General features: G+C 37.2%; 1 protein-coding gene across 19 annotated transcripts in view; it reads right to left on the bottom strand.

The window, feature by feature from the left end:
* Positions 1 to 19,633, bottom strand: part of ANKIB1 (ankyrin repeat and IBR domain containing 1) — a 155,739-nt gene that overhangs the window by 40,149 nt on the left and 95,957 nt on the right. For all 19 annotated transcript variants that reach the window (XM_078342788.1, XM_078342784.1, XM_078342786.1 and 16 more), the window contains 4 exons: positions 18,512 to 18,720; positions 16,092 to 16,180; positions 7,206 to 7,350; positions 5,421 to 5,587 (listed from right to left, as the gene is read on the bottom strand). In XM_078342788.1, the coding sequence (XP_078198914.1) occupies positions 5,421 to 5,587; positions 7,206 to 7,350; positions 16,092 to 16,180; positions 18,512 to 18,720 (610 nt within the window). The remainder of the gene's footprint in view (positions 1 to 5,420; positions 5,588 to 7,205; positions 7,351 to 16,091; positions 16,181 to 18,511; positions 18,721 to 19,633) is intronic.

Genomic DNA, 19,633 nt, shown 5'->3' on the forward strand with positions numbered 1-19,633 from the left:
TAAAGTCCTCAACCTAGTTCAAATATAATTGGATAGTTAACATCAAATATCAAGGAATGGCTCTCTCCTTGAAAATGTGCCCGTCAGTATGTGCCGGGTGTGGTAGCTCATGCCTGCAATCCCAGCACTTTGGGAGGCTGAGGCAGGCAGACCATCTGAGGTTGGGAGTTCAAGACCAGCCTGACCAACATGAAGAAAAATACAAAATTAGTCAGGCATGGTATGGCACATGCCTGTAATCCTAGCTACTTGGGAGGCTAAAGCAGGAGAATTGCTTGAACCTGGGAGGCAGAAGTTGTGGTCAGCCGAGATCGCGCCATTGCACTCCAGCCTGGGCAACAAGATAGAAACTCCGCCTCAAAAACAAAAAAGAAAGAAAAAAGAAAATGTGCCAGTATGCACAACTGCTGGCATGACTATACAGTGGTTCTAAAGGGCTCTGGAAAATGAAACATCTTCCACTAAAGTTTTAAAATTCATTACTTGAGGGAAGAAATTCCTATTCAGAAGTTGGCAATTTCAGTTCAATGCCATTTTAGAACTTTTAATTAACAAAAAATTCTGAGTGAATTAAGTAGAAATTCTCATTTTTATGATTCTCTCCGTTAGCTAACATTTTTTAGTATACCAAGCAATGTTCTAAATACTCATTTAATTCTCTTAACAACTCTTTGAAACTTGTACTATTTATCCTGATGCACAGGGAGGTTCAGTAACCTACCAAAGGGCATACAAGTAAAGAGTAGATAAGCTAACATTTGAGGCTAAATAGTTTGGTTCCAGAACCTGCACTCTATGTTGACTGCATCAGATAGGAAGGCTTTATTTTATCATATTATTTTAGGAGAGGATGTTTATCACCAAGCCACACAACTAGTTAGTGGTAGAGCTGTCTCACAGGCAGGTTCTGTATCTCTCAGATTATTATCACTCTGTACTCTGTTGAAATTTCATAAATTGAACCCTCAAGCAGTACTCATTTATGCAGATGTGCTACTCTGCAGATAGTACACATGATATTTAAACAAGATCTTACGACTGAACTGCCAAATAAGCAGCATCATGTTTTTATTTCTGGGCCTGTGAAGAGCTGGAGAATGTTTTGCTAGTTGGCAGAAGTCTGATACTTAAATAGCTAGATACTACCAATCTAGAAAAATCTTTTTTTCCAAAACTAGAGCTGTTAATTTAAGAGCATAAAACTGACTTTGTAAGAAAAGATGAGACACAATTATTAGGTCCGCAAATACAGACTACTTCATCTATCTTGTCCAGAGGGCTCCTGGAGAGTCTCTTGGCCTGTGAGGTCTATGGAGAGGGAGATGATACATGCAACTATTGCTTTAACTCAAATAAGACCCATGATCCTAATAAAGGAGTAGGTATTGATCAAAATCCTTATTGTGAGTGCTGGAGAAAAAAGATACTCACTTTCAGACTTTTCTCCAATACTTGACAAGTCTGCACATTGTACTCTGATCCATTGGAAACTTTTTAAGTGGACTAGAAATCCGATACTGTGGTTTCTCAAGTTGTACACCACTATGATTCTAGCCTTCATATCAGGGACTTAAATTTGTTCCTTTTAAAGACTTTGCATAGTTTCAGTAAATAAATGCTCAATTGCTAGGTGATATATTCAAACTCTACCATATTATTATTTAGAATATTTCCTGCCAATCGATTTCAGTGAATAAAATATGCTTGACTGTCTATGGGTTTAGAAGAGAAATTCCAAGTAAGCTTCTCAGTTTCCAATGGACACCATTGCTTAAAAGGTACCAGAGTAAAAAGAGAGGAAAGAAATGGCCACCATACCATCTTGGCTTGGTGGCCAAGATGTATTTCTGATTTAAAAAAAAAACCTGTGAAGAATTGTCTCAGAGAAGAGAGACTTTGTGTCAGTTCAGAAGGGAGAGAAGTTACACAGTAGCCTATTTTACTTAATTAAAAAGAAAAAAACAGAGGAAAAGTCATTGGTTCAAGTCAGAGTCCATCCAGGTTTTGAATATTGTCTGGAGATAATTTTGTCCAGATCACACAAAGTGTATTTATAAAGGCTAGGGGAGAAAGCATGCTAACTTCAGTTACAGAGGGCTAGAAACTTGGTGAACAGATAGATAAGGGTATCTTGTAGTGGGAAGGGGAATGCCTATTAATACTACTTGTCTTCCAAAAATGAATATATTTAGTTATATCCATGCAGATATCTCTTGGGTCTGGCTCAACTGCTTCTGTCATATATAGATCTCAGAAACTAGAAATTATTATTGTTGTTTTTTATAGTCATATTTAGAAAATTATTTCTGAGCTTTTGAAGAAGGAAAGAAGTAAAACCAGCATCTTAATTTGTGAAGATCTCTTTTGCAAAGCTTCTTTTTGCATGAACAGATTTTGCTTCTCATTGAAATAAGAGATAAGGGCAACGCAAAGCATATGACAATTTCTACTTAGATTTTAAAATTACAGTCAAAGCTCTTATACTATATGAATAAGGGTACAAAGCTAAGAATGCAAAAAACAGGAACTGTAAATTAATGCCTAGAGAGGAGAAGCAGGCAATGCAAAAAATCCATCCTATAACTTAAGAAAACCAAAAGGCAAAGGATTCATCTGAGTTTGTCCTTCACTAAAACTTATTTTTATTTCATTTAAGTCACCTTCTTCTCTTCCTCTCTGGTGCTATGTCCAAAAAGTGATGATTTTGTTAGGTTCTCTACTATCCTTATGAATAGGAGAAGAGTAAATAATTACCAAGTATGACCTTAGTCCATGTGGCCATTCACAGATCCCTTGAACTGGGAAAAAATTCAAAGTAGGGCATGTAATCTTAGTATATAGTCTCCAGTGGGTCTTGAGTATAAACAGCCTGATATTTTGGGGCATGAAAAAAAGTATGCTGATGTATTTCTCCAAATGTTATTCTAGAAATTTATAGTTTAGAGCATCATCTATGTTTATAGATATATATATACACATAGTTTTTAGAGTCTGACCTATATTGGTAGGTTTTTCCATTACCTTTTCTTATCTTCAGTCAAACTAAACTTATTATTACTTGCAGCATACAAAGAGAATGGGGAAGAACACAAGAAATTAAAAGCTAAACTACAGTGAAAACTGGTAAAAGCTAGATCACAAAAACCACAGTGCTTAAGAAGACAATGCCATCAAATTTTTTTCTTTTCCCTTCAAAACTTAATTTTTATCTGATCTCAGCAAAAACTAATCTTTTTATTTTATCTTTTAGACATTTTCCTAATTTGTTTTCCTTCTTTGTCGTTTCTCTAACTAATCCTCTAAATCAGCCTTTCTCAACCAGGATTCCTCATCTGAACCACAGAACTCAGAAAATAATTTACAATATATGACAATTTTTCTCATTTTCCCCAAGGATGCTATATAATTAGTACCATTTTAGATGCACAGGATGCATACAATGGGTGCTGCCTTAGGACCCTAGAGTTTAATTATCTCTGGAAACCACACTGGCTCAGAAGAGAAAGCTCCTTTATTACTTTTATATACTTGCTTTACAGTAAAGTAGGTTCATATTCATCTAAATACCATTAATTTGCTACCAATTCAGCTCATATGCATTAACTTTACTTCTCATTTCAAGCCTTATCTCTCATGGTGGGTTAATGAGGTGAGTTAGAAACCAAACCATTGAATAATAAAAATCTAAGACCTTAATAGAAGGTTGGGTTCTAATCCCATTTTTGCCGATTCCTGCCTTTTAAGTGTTTTAAAAAATCACCTGAAAGCATATAGATATAACCTACTGTTCTGTATTTTGTTGCCCTTTTGCTTGCTTAGTTTGATTTAGCCATGAAAGCAGTTAGCATGGTTTTCCTTTCATTAATCACCATAGTGGAGGGGTCAGGAAAATTTTTCTGTAAAGGGCCAGATAGTAAATATCTTGAGTTTTGCAGGCTATGCAGTCTTTGTCTCAGCTACTCAATTCTGCTGTCATAGCCCAAAAGCAGGCACAGACAATACATAATAAAGTGACATGAAATGGTGTGGCTGTGTTCAAATAAAATGTTATTTTAAATAATAAGTGTAGACAATAGTTTGCTGACCCCTGACTTAGAGTAAGGGGTTTGCAGTTCAATAAATACTTTTAACTAATGATGATGGTGAAGGTAAGAAGTAGACCAGAGTGGCCAGGTGCTGTGGCTCACTTCTGTAATCCCAGGACTCCGGGAGGCTGAGGAGGGCAGATTACGAGGTCAGGAGATTGAGACTATCCAGCTAACACGGTGACACCCAGTCTCTACTAAAAATACAAAAAATTAGCCAGGTATTGTGGCATGTGCCTGTACGTAGTTCCAGCTACTTGGGAGGTTGAGGCAGGAGAACTGCTTACCTGGGAGGCTGAGGTTGCAGTGAGCCTAGATCGTACCACTGCACTCCAGACTGGGTGACAGAGCAAGACTCTGTCCCAGGGTAGGGATGGTACCATAACTATAACTTCCTACTATGTAACAGTGATAAAATTAGTTTCTGGTTTCTGTCAAGTATAAAAGTGAAGACTAGAGTTTTATATTCACCTAAAGTGTATCCATGCATATCTGGTAATTTTGACAATGAGCAAAAAGCAGAATAAATACTGTTGTTTTTATCATTTAATTAAAACAAAACAGTTAACTGAATCTACTATCAATAAGTAGAGTGCTGATGGCTAATACATATAAAGTCAAGAGTATTCAGAGTTACTTATCCTTTTCAATACTGATTTATCATCAGTTTGTACTTATTGAGTACTATCAGGCACTAGAAACTAAAGAAAACAAGACACAGCAAGCCTGCAGTCATTGATTCTTGACTAGAACTGTGCATTAGAATCACCTGGGATACTTTAAATTTTCTTTTTTTAGAAACCCACTAAAAAACCTACTAAATCAAAATCTTACTTGTTAGGGCCCAGGATAAAATTTTGGAAAAGTAACCTCAGTAATTTTGGGAGCTCCTGGTGAAGATTCACTGCTAGACTTGTATTTTTAATGAAAGGTTAAACTCTAAACATTTTCTAATCTATGGTCAGCAATTTGGTATTATAGTTTAGGTACATGGGGTTTAAAATCAAACAGACAGGTTCTGATCCCATTTCTGCCAATTTCTAGCTGTATAACCCTGGGGAACTTCTCTGTGCCCGAGTTTCCTTATCTGTAAAATGGGCATAGTAACAACAACTCACCTCAGCATTGTTGGGAGAATTGAATACATGAAAAATAGCTGGTGTAGTGCCTGACACACACTAAGCACACAAAAAGTATGAATCATTACTACTTATTACACATTTATCAAATTAAGAAGACTATTATCAAGTACACTACCATTTAAAGGCCTGACTCAAGGGGCAAAGTCTCTTTAACAATTATTAGGAAAGTAATTAGGCTGATTCTTATACTAACCAACAGAAGAGGTGTCCTTTTCCACAATCAACAGCAGGAGCTCTCAGCAATGGGAAGCTGAGTGTATCAGATCCAGATGTATTTGACCCTTGTTTTGTTAGTCTGACTGCTCTGTCACAGCCTGGAGTAGGACACCATTTAATGGCAGGATTATTTTCAACAAAAGCCTGTTTAAACAGCAATAACAAAAGACACAAAAAAATATTTTAATGCTATATTCTAATAGAGTGTACCTCTACCATAATGTACTTTAAAGCAGAGAAAGAAAAAGAGTGAAATTGCAAAGAGTTGTCAGTCTCAAGAAAGGTAAACAGGACTGCAAAGAACTGAAAAAATTATTAAGGAGAAAGTGGCAATTAACTTAGTAACAATATGATTTAAAAATTTTATGTTTTCTTTAATCTAAAAACCAGGTAAATGACGATAAAGTAAAAATGTAACTGTTTACACAGAAAATATATAATTTAAAAATGTTTTCTTGGCCGGGTGTGGTGGCTCATGCCTGTAATCCCAGCATTTTGGGAGGCTGAGGTGGATGGATCACGAGGTCAGGAGTTAGAGACAAGCCTGGTCAACATGGTGAAACACCATCTCTACTAAAAATAAAAAAATTAGCTGGGCGAGGTGGTGGGCGCCTGTAATTCCAGCTACTCGGGAGGCTGAGGAAGAAGACTCGCTTGAACCTGGGTGGTGGAGGTTGCAGTGAGCCGAGATCGCACCATTGCACTCTAGCCTAAACAACAGAGCAAGATTCCATCTCAAAAAAAAAAAAAAAGTTTTCTCATACAATGTGTCACTTTTCTGATGAATATAATTGTTAAGCAGAAACTTGCACATAGCTGTATTAGAACAATAAATTGCTGAATGGTACCCAAATAATACATAATAATCAATATTATGATACTTTCTATGTTAATGAAGAGGGGAATGGGCACAGTGGCACATGCCTGTAAACCCAGCACTTTGGGAGGCTGAGGCAGGCGGATCCACCTGAGGTCAGGAGTTCGACACAGCCTGGCCAGCATGGTGAAACCCTGTCTCTACTAACAATACAAAAATTAGCTAAGAGTGGTGGTAGGCACCCATAATCCCAGCTACTCAGAAGGCTAAGGCACGAGAATCACTTGAATCTGGGAGGTAGAGGTTGCAGTGAGCTGAGGCCATACCATTGCACTTCAGCCTGGGCGACAGAGTAAGCCTCTACCTCCAAAAAAAAAAAAAAAAAAAGAAAAAATTAGGGTTTAGACTCAGTTTAACTGTATAAAGCAGTTAAAATGTAACTTTTAAATCATACACACAAAATAACTTGCCTACACTTAAGACTTCTGAAAAAAAAAAGACAGAAAAAAAATTACAATTCATTATATAAACCTATTTCTTGGAATAAAAATAATAATAAACTTCCAAGTTGAGAATCTTTATTTGCAAATATTTTATTTAGGGACATAAAAGATAATGTCTTTCGGAAAGCTTAAAGTAGGTACAATCTAATTTGAACATTATCTTGATCAATCAGTTATAAAAGTGCAACAGGCAAATTAATAAACAGTTCTGAGAAATAGTTTTATTTTCAATTTCCTAAATTACCAGTACTCCTTCCCCCTTTCCTATTATTGTTATAAAATAACACTTTAGCTTAAAACTTTGTCACCATTACTTTATGTAACTTTTCTGACAGTGTTTCTAACAAAAATTAGAGCCCATTATTTTGTTTTCGAAAATAAAACAAGAATTAAATAAATAATATGTTATAAATGTTGGACAGAAAATTGGCAGTATACTTACCTTAATATCAAACTGTAGGTATCGTTTGTCCATCTCCTTTGAAACTACACTTTCTATGATATCCACAGGCACAAGTTGGAAGCAATCATATGCAGGGCAAAAAATATTGTGAGCTTCACCTTCTTGAATTTTCAGATTCAAAAACCTATTAAAATGATCAATGGACAGCAAAGGAGCAAGGATATTAAGCTGTGCATACATTTTAAGAATTTTCCTTTTTCTTTCCTTTATTTTTAGAGACAGGGTCTCATTCTATCACCCAGATTGGAGTACAGTGACATGATCACAGACGACTGTAGCCTCAAACTCTTTGGCTCAAGCAATCCTCCCACCTCAGTCTTCTGAGTAGCCAGGCCTACAGCTGCATGCTGCTATGCAATGCTAATTTTTAAATTTTTGGTAGAGATGGGGTCTTGCTAGGTTGTTCAGGCTGGTTTCGAATTCCTGGTCTCAAATGATTCTCCTGCCTTGCCTCCCAAAGCTCTGGAATTATAAGCATGAGCCACTGTACTTGGTCAATTTTTCTTTATGCTGAATTTTCTGTCAGAGTATAATTAAAATAATACCAACAAACATGTGAAATAGCAACTGTAATGCATATTATCTGTTAAGTCATTCATTTTCTACATCAATATATAGGCATACACATATATACATACACTTGTATATTTTTTTTAATGTTTCTATTTTGCTTTGTCATTTCTAAAAATCTAAAACAATCTGAAAAAGTATTTTTATTTAAAATTAAAAATTCAGAAATGAGTGGCTCAGGTCATATTCAATTCTCAATATGCTACAGCTTTAAAGAAAAGGGGGCAATGGTATAAAAATTAGCCATAGATAATTCAAGATATTTTGGGGTGGCATTAGAATATAGCATAGTTTTTTGAAAAATAGGTTTATAGGTTTTCTCTTTATATTTCATTTAGATTAATATTAAAATAAGTTTTATGTCCTACTTAGGTATACTTGAGTAGTAAGGAAAACTGCCCTGTAAAGAAAGCAAGCAGGAATCTAGCCCAAGGTTAGATTAAAAGCAGGGTTCTTTTTTTTCCTTTCTTCCTTTTTTTCTTTTAGGTGGGGTCTCTCTCTCTCTCTCTCTCTCTCTCTCTCTGTTGCCCAGATTGGTCTCAAATTCCTGGGCTTAAGTGATCCTCCCACCTCAGCCTCCTGAGTGAGTAGCTGGGATTACAGGCACGTACTACCATGCCAGCTAAACAGAGGGTTTTGAATTAGAAAATTCCAGATCTCGGTGGCTCACGCCTGTAATCCCAGCACTTTGGGAGGCCGAAGCGGGTGCATCACGAGGTCAAGAGATCGAGACCATCCTGGTCAACATGGTGAACCCCCGTCTCTACTAAAAATACAAAAAATTAGCTGGGCATGGTGGCGCGTGCCTGTAATCCCAGCTACTCAGGAGGCTGAGGCAGGAGAATTGCCTGAACCCAGGAGGCGGAGGTTGCGGTGAGCCGAGATCACGCCATTGCACTCCAGCCTGGGTAACAAGAGCGAAACTCCGTCTCAAAAAAAAAAAAAAGAAAATTCCAGATCTGCCACCAACAAGGCATATAAACTTAAGCAATTTATTTAACTGCTCTAAGCCTCAGTTTCATCATATGTAAAATGGAGATAATGATGTGAACTTCCCAGGGTTGTTATACAGATTATATATGTGAACAATCTACATGGTGCATGGCATAGAGTAAGAATTCATACATTTTAGCAAGGATTACTATTATTATTATTATGTAATATTGCCCTTAGAAAAGCAAGAAACAAAAATTTGAAGTACAGATTATGTATATTGAATTTAACACTTAAATCTAGAGAAAATAAATGGAAACCAGGCCATTAAATCACAACTGCTTAGGCTTCACCATCAACAGTTTGATTATTCCAACTATAGTATCTATAGTATCTTTTTTTCTTTAGTTCTCTCATTCTCTTAATTCCATTGCATTACAAAAAAAAAAAAAAAAAAAAAGCAACCTTATTGAGACCTTAGCAGGCCTGTTCCCTCTGCTCTGTCTTCTCTTTCATATCCTTGTCTGAGCACTTCATAGAAAACACAGTCCCCATCAGGCAATCCTCTTACTCCAAGTGCTGTCTACCACACCTCAAACCCAGCAGTATCTTTAGCAATCTTTCCTTTCTTTCCACTCACTTCAGTGAAAGGGAGCGCTTCCTCTTTTACCCCCAAGCTAATCCTCAAATCCTCTGGCCAACTCTGGGACTTGCACTATCCATTAACCTATCTTTCTTTCTTTCATTTTCTAATGGCTCTTACCTTGGGCACAATAAACATGCTCAAGTTTTTCCCATTCTAAAAACCCTTTCTAACCACATGACTCTTTATTTTCATTTTCTTTTTCTGTCACATCAAAGTTTCTTGATAAAATAGTTTATGATGATCTGTTATTTCTTCCTCATCCACTCCATTCACTTCTCAATCTGTAGCATCAGGCTTCTATCACCTCTTCATTGGGCCACAATGCCTACCTATTAGCCCAATTTATTAAAGACCTCACAGTTTCTATCTTCCTTGATTTGTAGAGCATGAGACACTGTGAACATTTCCTTCTTTCAAATTCTCTCTGGCTTCTAGGAATTAATTTTTTTCCCCTTGGCATTCTTCCTATCTCTGGTAGCTCCTTATTCATTTTTTCACTCCTCTGCTAAACAGTGATACATAAGGTATATTAGGCATACTGTGGCAGGGCGTGGTGGCTCACGCTTGTAATCCCAGCACTTTGGGGAGGCTAAGGCAGATGGATTACCTGAGGTCAGGAGCTCAAGACCAGCCTGGGCAACATGGTGAAACTCGGTCTCTACTAAAAATACAAAAATTAGCTAGGTGTGGTGGAGGGTGCCTGTGATCCCAGCTATTTGGGAGGCTGAGGCAGAATTGCTTGAACCTGGAAGTGGAGGTTGCAGTGAGCCGAAACTACACCACTGCACACCTCAGCCTAGTGACAGAGTGAGACTCCATCTCAAAAAAAAAGGGTATATTGCTTCTTGGATTTTCACCTGAAAATTCTTCCCTTCCCATTTCATATGATCTCCCTAGGTTATCTAAACACCTCTAAACTATATGCTAATGACTGAAATTTAAAGCCTTGAACCTCTGGGCTCAAGTGATCCTTCCACCTCAGCCTTCCAAGTAGGTGGACCTAAAGGCATGTGCCACCATACCTGGCTAATTAATTTTAATTTTTCTGTAGGATTGGGGTCTTGCTATGTTGCTTAGACTGATCTTGAACTCTTAGGCTCAAGCAATCTTACCACTTAGGCCTCCCAAAGTGATGGGCTTACAGGTGTGAGCCGCCATGTCTAACCCAGGATATTTTCATTTTAATGTTCCACAGACATTTTAAATTCAACACGTTTTAAATCTTCCCCTCTATTTCCAATATGATTTAAAAACAGCACTGTCTCCACAAAACTCTGATATATCGCAATAGAAGGGCATTAGGCACCTCAGTTTCCAGTCAGCCAATTATTTGTATAACTCTGAATGTTAGGGAAAAAAATATTTTGGCAGAAGTAAGGATGGATGAAGCACTCGGGAAATGCTGTATGGCTGCAGTTCTCAAAATATAATCTGTGAAATTGTGGGGGTGCCTGACACCTTTCAGGGGGTTTTATGAGGTCAAAACTATTTTCATAATGGCACTAAGACTCTGTTTTTTTTTTTGGTTAAAACTGTTGGTGCCTCAGAACAAGTCAGAGCAGTGGCAATAAAACTGTCTTTGTATTCTTCCCTGCCCTACACTGGCAGTTTTTAATAAAAGTTTCATTTAAGAATGTCCTAGGCCTGGCGCAGTGGCTCACACCTATAATCCCAGCACTTTGGGAGGCCAAGGCGGGTGGATCACGAGGTCAAGAGATCGAGACCATCCTGGTCAACAAGGTGAAACCCCGTCTCTACTAAAAATACAAAAATTAGCTGGGCATGGTGGCGCGTGCCTGTAGTCCAAGCTACTCAGGATGCTGAGGCAGGAGAATTGCTTGAACCCAGGATGCAGAGGTTGTGGTGAGCTGAGATCGCGCCACTGCACTCCAGCCTGGGTAACAAGAGTGAAACTCCATCTCAAAAAAAAAAAATGTCCTTCGCCAGGTGCAGTGGCTCAGGCCTGTAATCCCAGCACTTTGGGAGGCTGAGGAGGGTAGCTCACCTGAGGTGAGGAGTTCAAGAACAGCTTGGCCAACATGGTGAAACTCTGGCTCTACAAAAATTAGCCAGGCATGGTGGTGTGTGCCTGTAATCCCAGCTACTTAGGAGGCTGAGGCACGAGAATTGCTTGAACCTGGGAGGCAGAGGTTATGGTGAGCCAAGATCTCGCCACTGCACTCCAGCCTGGGTGAAAGAGCGAGACTGTCTCAAAAAAAAAAAAAAAAAAAGTCCTTGATAGCATTGTAAGAATTATTAATTTTATTAAACAATGACACGTCAATAGACATCTTTTGGGTATTCCGTGCAAAGAAATGGGAAGTAAGCATAATGAAATGCTGCTGTATACCCAAACATGATGGCTGTCTCAAAGCAAAGCTCTCAGGAGACTGTTGACGTTGCAGGCAGGCATAGCTGCTTTTTCATTAAATACTATTTTTACTGGAAAAAATGACTATAAACAATGATTACAGCAGACACATTTTTTTTTGAAAATGAATGAAATGAGCCTGTCACTTCAAGGAAAAAAATGACAACATTTGTTGGCAATGATAAAATTCAAGCCTTCGAATAAAAATTAGAGCTTTGAAAAACTTTTATCTTCATCATTCCCAATACTTAAAGCCTTTTCTGATGGGATTAGTAATGAGATTAACTAATGTAATTTTTCACTATATTTATGCGTAAGGAAATATGTCCTGATTTTTCACTATATTTATGCATAAGGAAATATGTCAAAGTTGGAAGATCTGCATAACTCAGGGGACCAATATTTTCCAAATGATCAATGAATGACCTGACACAATGATGCATGGGTAAAAGATCTATTCAAAATGCAAAATAGGCTAATGGATTTTATATACATGTATTTTTGAGACAGGGTCTCATCCTGTTACCCAGGTTGGACTGCAGTGGCATGATCTCGACTCACTGCAGCATCAACCTCCTGGGGTCAAACAATCCTTCCACCTCTGCCTCCTGAGTAGCTAGGACTATAAGTGCATCTAATATAAACAAAAGCTCTTCGGAATCCTCAACAACTTTTAAGACTATCAAGAAGTCTTAAGACTAAAAGTTAGAAAACTGTTAACTGTAGAGTTCCTTTTTCACACAACACGATTCCCTTCTTTTTAGCTATGAAGAGATTTCCTGGGAAGTTGGATATCATTTATTATAATGCTTATAGGCCCTTGTTAAAGTTCAGAGTTTGTTTAGACATATTTACTACATGTGGATGTCTTGAATTTTATGTATTTTAAATATATCAGAGCAGATTTAATCATCTCTGGGGAATTAAATGACAGAACTGAGAAGACATCATTGAAGATAGGATCAGTTCTTTTAGCCATGTCATTATTTCTCATCAAGATACAATTTAACAAAAATTTATGAGCAGAACATGGAGTTGATGAGTGTCAGTAAAGGAGATAAATCTGGGGCAAATTTTTCCTATATTTTTATCTTTCAGGTAAGATTCACAGATGATAACATAGGTAGGCTCTCTCTGCTTATTACAACACTTAGGAAGATGATAAGTAATATTTATTGAGTGATTGCTATATGCAAGATACTGTTTTAAGCACTTTACATATAGTAGGAAACTTTAAAAACCTAAGATAATCCTATGAAGTACTTACTATTACCACCACTTTATAGATTAGGAAACTGAGGCACAGGCAGACTACCACCTACCTAAATCAACAACTAATAGCAGAGTTGGAATTCACAACCCAGTGGCCTGCTTATCCAGAACCTGAGCTTTTATCCTCAATATTAGCAAAGAAATTCTATTCTGGCTAGAAAATAATTTCTATCTAATCTATTGACTGATTGATCAACTGATCAACAGGGTCTTGCTCTACTGCCCAGGCTGGAGTACAGTGGTGTGATCACAGCTCACTGTAGTCTTTAACTCCTGGGCTCAAGTGATACTTCTACCTCAGCTGCCCAAGTAGCTAGGACTACAATCATGTGCCACTATGCCTGGCTATTCCCTTTTATTTTATCCCTTGGCATCCATACTTTAAATCAGGAGTATCCAATGTTTTGGCTTTCCTGGGTCACACTGGAAGAAAAACTGTCTTGGGCTACACAAAAAAATAGACTAACAATAATGACAGCTGATGAGCTGAAAACAAAAACTGCAAAAAAAAAAATCTCATAACGTTTTAAGAAAGTTTATGAATTTGTGTTGGTCCACATTTAAAGTTGTCTTGGGGCCACATGCGGCCCGTGGGCCGTAGGTTAGACAAACCTGCACTAAAGCAGCTAGCTGTACTGATAAAAAGGTTAGGAAGAGTAAGATACACTGAGGGGCTTTCAAACTATCTGAGGACCTTTAAAAACTATTACTTGGTTTTAGACAGGAGTTTCTTTTTCTATATTCCTAGAAAAAAACTGTGATAATTTAAAAATGATTTCATTGGCTGGGCAAGGTGGCTCACGCCTGTAATCCTAGCACTTTGGGAGGCTGAGGCAGGCAAATTGCCTGAGATCAGGAGTTCAAGACCAGCCTGGACAACATAGTGAAACCCTGTCTCTACTAAAAATACAAAAAATTATCTGGGCTTGGTGGCAGGCACCTATAATCCCAGCTACTCAGGAGGCTGAGGCAGGAAAATTGCTTGAGTCCAGGATGCGGAGGTTGCAGTGAGCTGAGACTGCGTCACTACACTCCAGCCTGGGCAACAAGAGCAAAACTCCATCTCGAAAAAAAAAAAAAAAAAAAAAGATTTCATCAACATATGACTCACCCAACATGGAACTTGTTTTATTGGTGCCTGATTTGACAAAATTGGAAGGGGTGGAAAAGAGAATCCTAGGTAGGCTGGAAGGTACTACGGAAATCAATAATTAGATCTTTCAAATTTAAATATTACCATAAAGTTCTTATGCCTAGTTTGTAAAGAGTTTGAGAGATAGCTCCTGTGATACAAGTGAGGTGAAGAAAGTCAAGGAAGCTCAAAAAAATTCAAGAAAATCCTTGAAGGATTCAGTTTTCACATACACACCAAGACCAACAGCTAACTTGGTAGAGCTCAGGTAATACTTCCTAATTCAGTACAGTTAATAATTGTAAGATAAATAAAGTACTGTACCTAGGAAGTATTTTCTGCCTCTACAACTGGATTAAGGATAGCTTTGGATTGTGAGTTCTGACCCTTGTCAATTACTTTACCTGTAACACCTGTACTGATCTGATCCTATCTAAGTAGACTCTGAGTAGATACTAGTCTGTCTTAAAAAGAACAACCAGATATTCTTATTTATTCTGACTTTTAAAAAGCAGTAGTTTTTTCCCCCCTCCAAATGAAATCTTGCCTCTTACTCCAATTTGGAAAACAGCTAAAGAAATGTACTTAAAATCAAACCAGACACTTTCGGGGGCTCAGGTGGGCGGATCACTTGAAGTCAGGAGTTTGAGACCAGCTTGACCAACATGGCAAGATCCATCTCTACTACAAATACAAAAATTAGCAGGGCATGGTGGTATACGCCTATAGTCCCAGCTTACTCGGAAGACAGAGGCATGAGAATCAGTTGAACCTGAAAAGGAAGAGGTTGCAATGAACCAAGATAGCACCACTGCACTCCAGCCTGGGTGTCAGAGTGAGACCCTGTCTCAAAAAAAAAAAAAAAAAAAAAAAAATTAAACCAGAATGACAGCTCAGTGGTTGCCTACAAATTGGGGGTGATAAAAAAGGAGGCAGAAAGAGAAGAGTAGCAGGGATTCAATGGGAAATGAGGAAACTTGGGAATGAGAGATTCTAGGGGTTGTGGTGATGGTTTCGAGGTTGTATACAGATATCAAAGCTTATCAAAGTATTTATTTTAAATGTGTGGCTTTACATATATCAACTGTACCTCAACAAAGCTGTTTAAAAAGAAAACTTAGAAAGTCCGCTCAGGTTCTTGCTCTCTCACCCACATAGTATTCCCCAGCTCCCTATACTTGCTAACTGGTATTCCATTAAAAAAAAAAAAAAAAAAAAAAGGTTGAAAACTTCTGATTTCTAAGATTTCCTTAAGTACCAATTACATACTTCACTTAGGTCATCAAACAATAGCTTTGTGTGTCTCCAGAGATAAACATGATATTACATTGCTAATTATATCAATCTTTGTTTAGAAACTTCTCTCGAAAAGTGTAATGTAAGAGCAAAGTTAATGGATGGTGAAAAAGTATAAATCTTAAAAGGTAATGGGAAGGGTAAGAAGCAAAACAAATTTTCCATTTGTAAAATATACCCAACTATGTCTAGCAGAAACATTTAACTTTGCATTCACTAAAAAGGAATTTGAAACATGCATAATCTTACAGATTGTCAAGGCATTTTGCTTGTCACAGAAAATTCAGAGACAGCACAAAAACAAATGCTTAAAATTCCTGGGATATAAGACAAATATATTCTTGTTTGAAATTACCATTAGATGTCATATAAATTAAAATACTAAAAAAACATTATTTATATACCTGCTTTGTTTCTAAAGGTATCTTATGTTAAGCTAAATAGCATTAATTAAAATAGCTGGAGAAGACGTAAAAATAAAAACAAAAAGATTTTTCCTTACTAGCTAAAGTCTAAATTCATTTCTGTGTAACTCAGAAGTCAATAGAAACAATTTGTAACATTATATACTGAAAGCAAACAATTTTACTAACAAATCAGAGTGCTATCATGCAGTAAGAAATGCTAAGGTGCTCATATACTCACGACTCCCAACATCCTCTACAAAAGTCATGTCCACAGGGCATATCCACGGGATCTTCAAATACAGAGATACTGCACATACAAATGTCACACTGGAGATGAAGAACAACAATGATTTAAACAGAGCTATACTTTTGAAAGAAAACAATACATTCATTTTGTTCACTTTTTTTTTTTGGAGACGGAGTCTCGCTCTGTGGGCCAGGCTGGAGTGCAGTGATACGATCTTGGCTCACTGCAACCTCCGCCTTTCAGGTTCAAGCAATTCTCTTGCCTCTCCTGAGTAGCTGGCATTACAGGTGTGCGTCACTACACGTGGCTAATTTTTGTATTTTTAGTAAAGACGGGGTTTCACCATGTTGGTCAGGCTGGTCTCAAACTCTTGACTTTGTGATCCACCTGCCTCGGCCTCCCAAAGTGTTGGGACTACAGGTGTGAGGCACTGCGCTTGGCCTTGTTCACTGTTTTAAAAGGCAAAAATACTATTACAGTAATTAAAAGTTTTCAAAAGTTAACTCTTTCAAAGTTTTAAGGACAGTTACTGTGCCTTTAATTGAGTAACAAATACCATGATGACCTCACTATAAATAATAATAGGATTTAAATGCTTTAATGCAAAAATCAAACCCTTAAATTCCAAATTTATGAAATGATCAGCAACTGTGCATTTGGAAAAGGAAGTACAAGAAACAAATCATTTGGGTCAACATCAAATTGTATATTACAAAATAACCACTTCAGTATCATGTCCTTCACGCTACATTTACCCTTCAAAATCTACAAAAGCAGAGTAACTGTATTTTTAATTCGGCAACTCAAGATATCCAGACTTTCCAGGGAGAGAACCCTGCTATAAAACTACATATTAGGCTGGGCGCAGTGGCTCATGTCTATAATCTCAGCACTTTGGGAGGCTAAGGCGGGTGGATCACTTGAGGTCAGGAATCCAAGACCAGCCTGACCCACATGGTGAAACTCTGTTTCTACTAAAAATATAAAAATAAGCTGGGTATGGTGTCGCATGCCTGTTATTCCAGCTACTTGGGAGGCTGAGGCAGGAGAATCACTTGAACCCAGGAGGTGGAGGTTGCAGTGAGCCAAGATTGTGCCATTGCACTCCAGCCTGGGCAACAAGAGCAAAACTCCATCTCAAGAAAACCCAAAGAAACAAAAAAATAACTATGCATTAAAACTATGCCATTTTAATAGCAAAAACTGCAATCACTTTTACGCCTACTTAATATCTTCTAAATAATAGCTCTCTAGAAGCAAACTTTATCATATTACATATGCAAATTACAGGATTTTGTTTTTCAAAAAGGCACAGATAAAATGAGAAGGACTTTGATATTTATCACATATTTTGAGTGGCTGAGTCATTCAAGAAATATAAAAATCTCCTATAACAGCACACCAATGATATGCCAATTAAAAATGCTGACAATGGCAGTACTGTTTCTTAAAATAACAAAACACTTATTTTGGAAATGCATCTAGATAACAAACTCCAGAAGCTTTACTGAAACAAATATATAACTATCAATATATTGTAAGTGTTTAAAAGTTAGCTTTTAAGACATAAAAAATGTTTTTGTATTTTTGGTTTACAGTACTTATCACAAACTTAACTTTTTATATTTCAACATGATATATATATGTGTGTGTATGTATTGTGAGATGGGGTCTTGCTATATTGCCTAAGGTGGTCTCAAATTCCTGGGTTCAACTGATCTTCCCAGTTCAGCCTCTTAAGTAGCTGGGATTACAGGTGCACACCACTGTGCCTGGCTAATAGGTTGTATTTAAATCTTTTTTAAAAATTTTTTCATTTTTTTTGGAGACGGAGTCTCGCTCTGTCACCCAGGTTGGAGTGCAGTGGTGTGACTTTGGCTCACTGCAACCTCTGTCTCCCGGGTTCAAGCAGCTCTCCTGCCTCTGCCTCTCGAGTAGCTGGGACTACAGGTGCATGCTGCCATGCCCAGCTCATTTTTTGTATTTTAGTAGAGACGGGGTTTCACCATGTTGTCAAGGCTGGTCTTGAACTCCTGAGTTCAGGCAATCCACCCACCTCAGCCTCCCAAAGTACTAGGATTACAGGCATGAGCCACCATACCAGGCCTGTATTTAAATCTTTAAGCAATTGAAGTTTTAAGGGAAAATAAAATAGATGGTTTCCCTAAACTGTTTTAAGTTTTTTGAAATGAGGAAGAAAACTTTTTTTCAATCTATAATTCAGAGATCACAAAAATATTCTGTAATAATAAAAATTGACTGAAGCAAGAAAATAACGGAACCTTTCAAGAAAGATTTAAGATTCAATTACAAGAATACAATAAGACATTCCACGGAACAATATTAAATTATGTGAATGCTAAAAGACTAAAAATAAAGCTATGAGAAGTAAAGTGAATACCAAATCATACCAAACTGGTGTCTAAATCCCCAGGAGATAAGCTGATTTCATCTGGGGAAGTGACAGAAGAGCGTGTAGTCCTTGGAGTTCTTGGGGATGGGAGCGTGTCCCAGGCATTATACCCACTTGGTGGTGGAGTTGGCATTTGAACACCTGATCGTTGGCAGCAGTTCTCTGGGTTGGACATCCAAGCTTCAAGTAATTTCTCCCTGTCCCAGTCTTAAAGAAAAATGGAATGCACAGCTCTCAAAAACCAGAAAATTTGGTAATGTTTTAAAAGCTATATAATAACAAAAAATGAGAATAAATTTCAAAATGTAGGTCATAAAGAAAAACGTATTATATAAAAGTAATAACTGTAAATGAATGTCTAGGTATGTTCTTGTTATTAATGTTTTTACACCAAATTTACTTGATTGTGGCTTACAACCATATCAAGATCTAGCAGTACGGTCAAAATTTCCAGGACTTTCTACTAACAAATAAAAACAGGTCACTCACACATCACTCTTGGAATTCACTACATTTTCACTGGGATAGGTTTAATTTAGCTTCTTTACTCTTTCAAAAAATATAATTTTGTAATTGTCTTCACTGGCATCAAGTTGTAAAATGATTATAGTTCACTATACATATGTCAAAATGCCAATAGCCTAAAAATCATTTAATAAACAGCTTGAAAGCAGAAGAAACTAGAGTTATAAACAAAGTTTTAGTGAATTAGGTATAAATTCTATATTAAGTGATCTTGAACCTGGCTTAACCAAAAAAGATTATCTTCCTACTGTTAACATTTTAAAAATTGCCAAGTAAAACATATTATAATGTCTAGAGCCATAAAAACCTAACCCTTTAAAAACAACAAGCTAATGCATTCAATTACTTTGCTAGGTGTTTTACACACATTATTTCATTTAATGACCCCAGCAGACTATTCAATTATTATTTAGGTGAAGAAATCAAGACTGAAGGAAGTTATATAACTTGCCCAAGCTCACACAGAGATTTGGAACCAATTTCTGTGATTCCAAAGCTTGTGATCTTTACATGATCACACACTGTTTCTGAGAAGATTAAAGGGTAAATTATTCACTGTAAGCACATTCTATATAATTTTATAGCTCAAATACAA

Source organism: Callithrix jacchus, chromosome 11 (assembly GCF_049354715.1).
Source record: "Callithrix jacchus isolate 240 chromosome 11, calJac240_pri, whole genome shotgun sequence".
Lineage (NCBI taxonomy): Eukaryota > Metazoa > Chordata > Mammalia > Primates > Cebidae > Callithrix > Callithrix jacchus.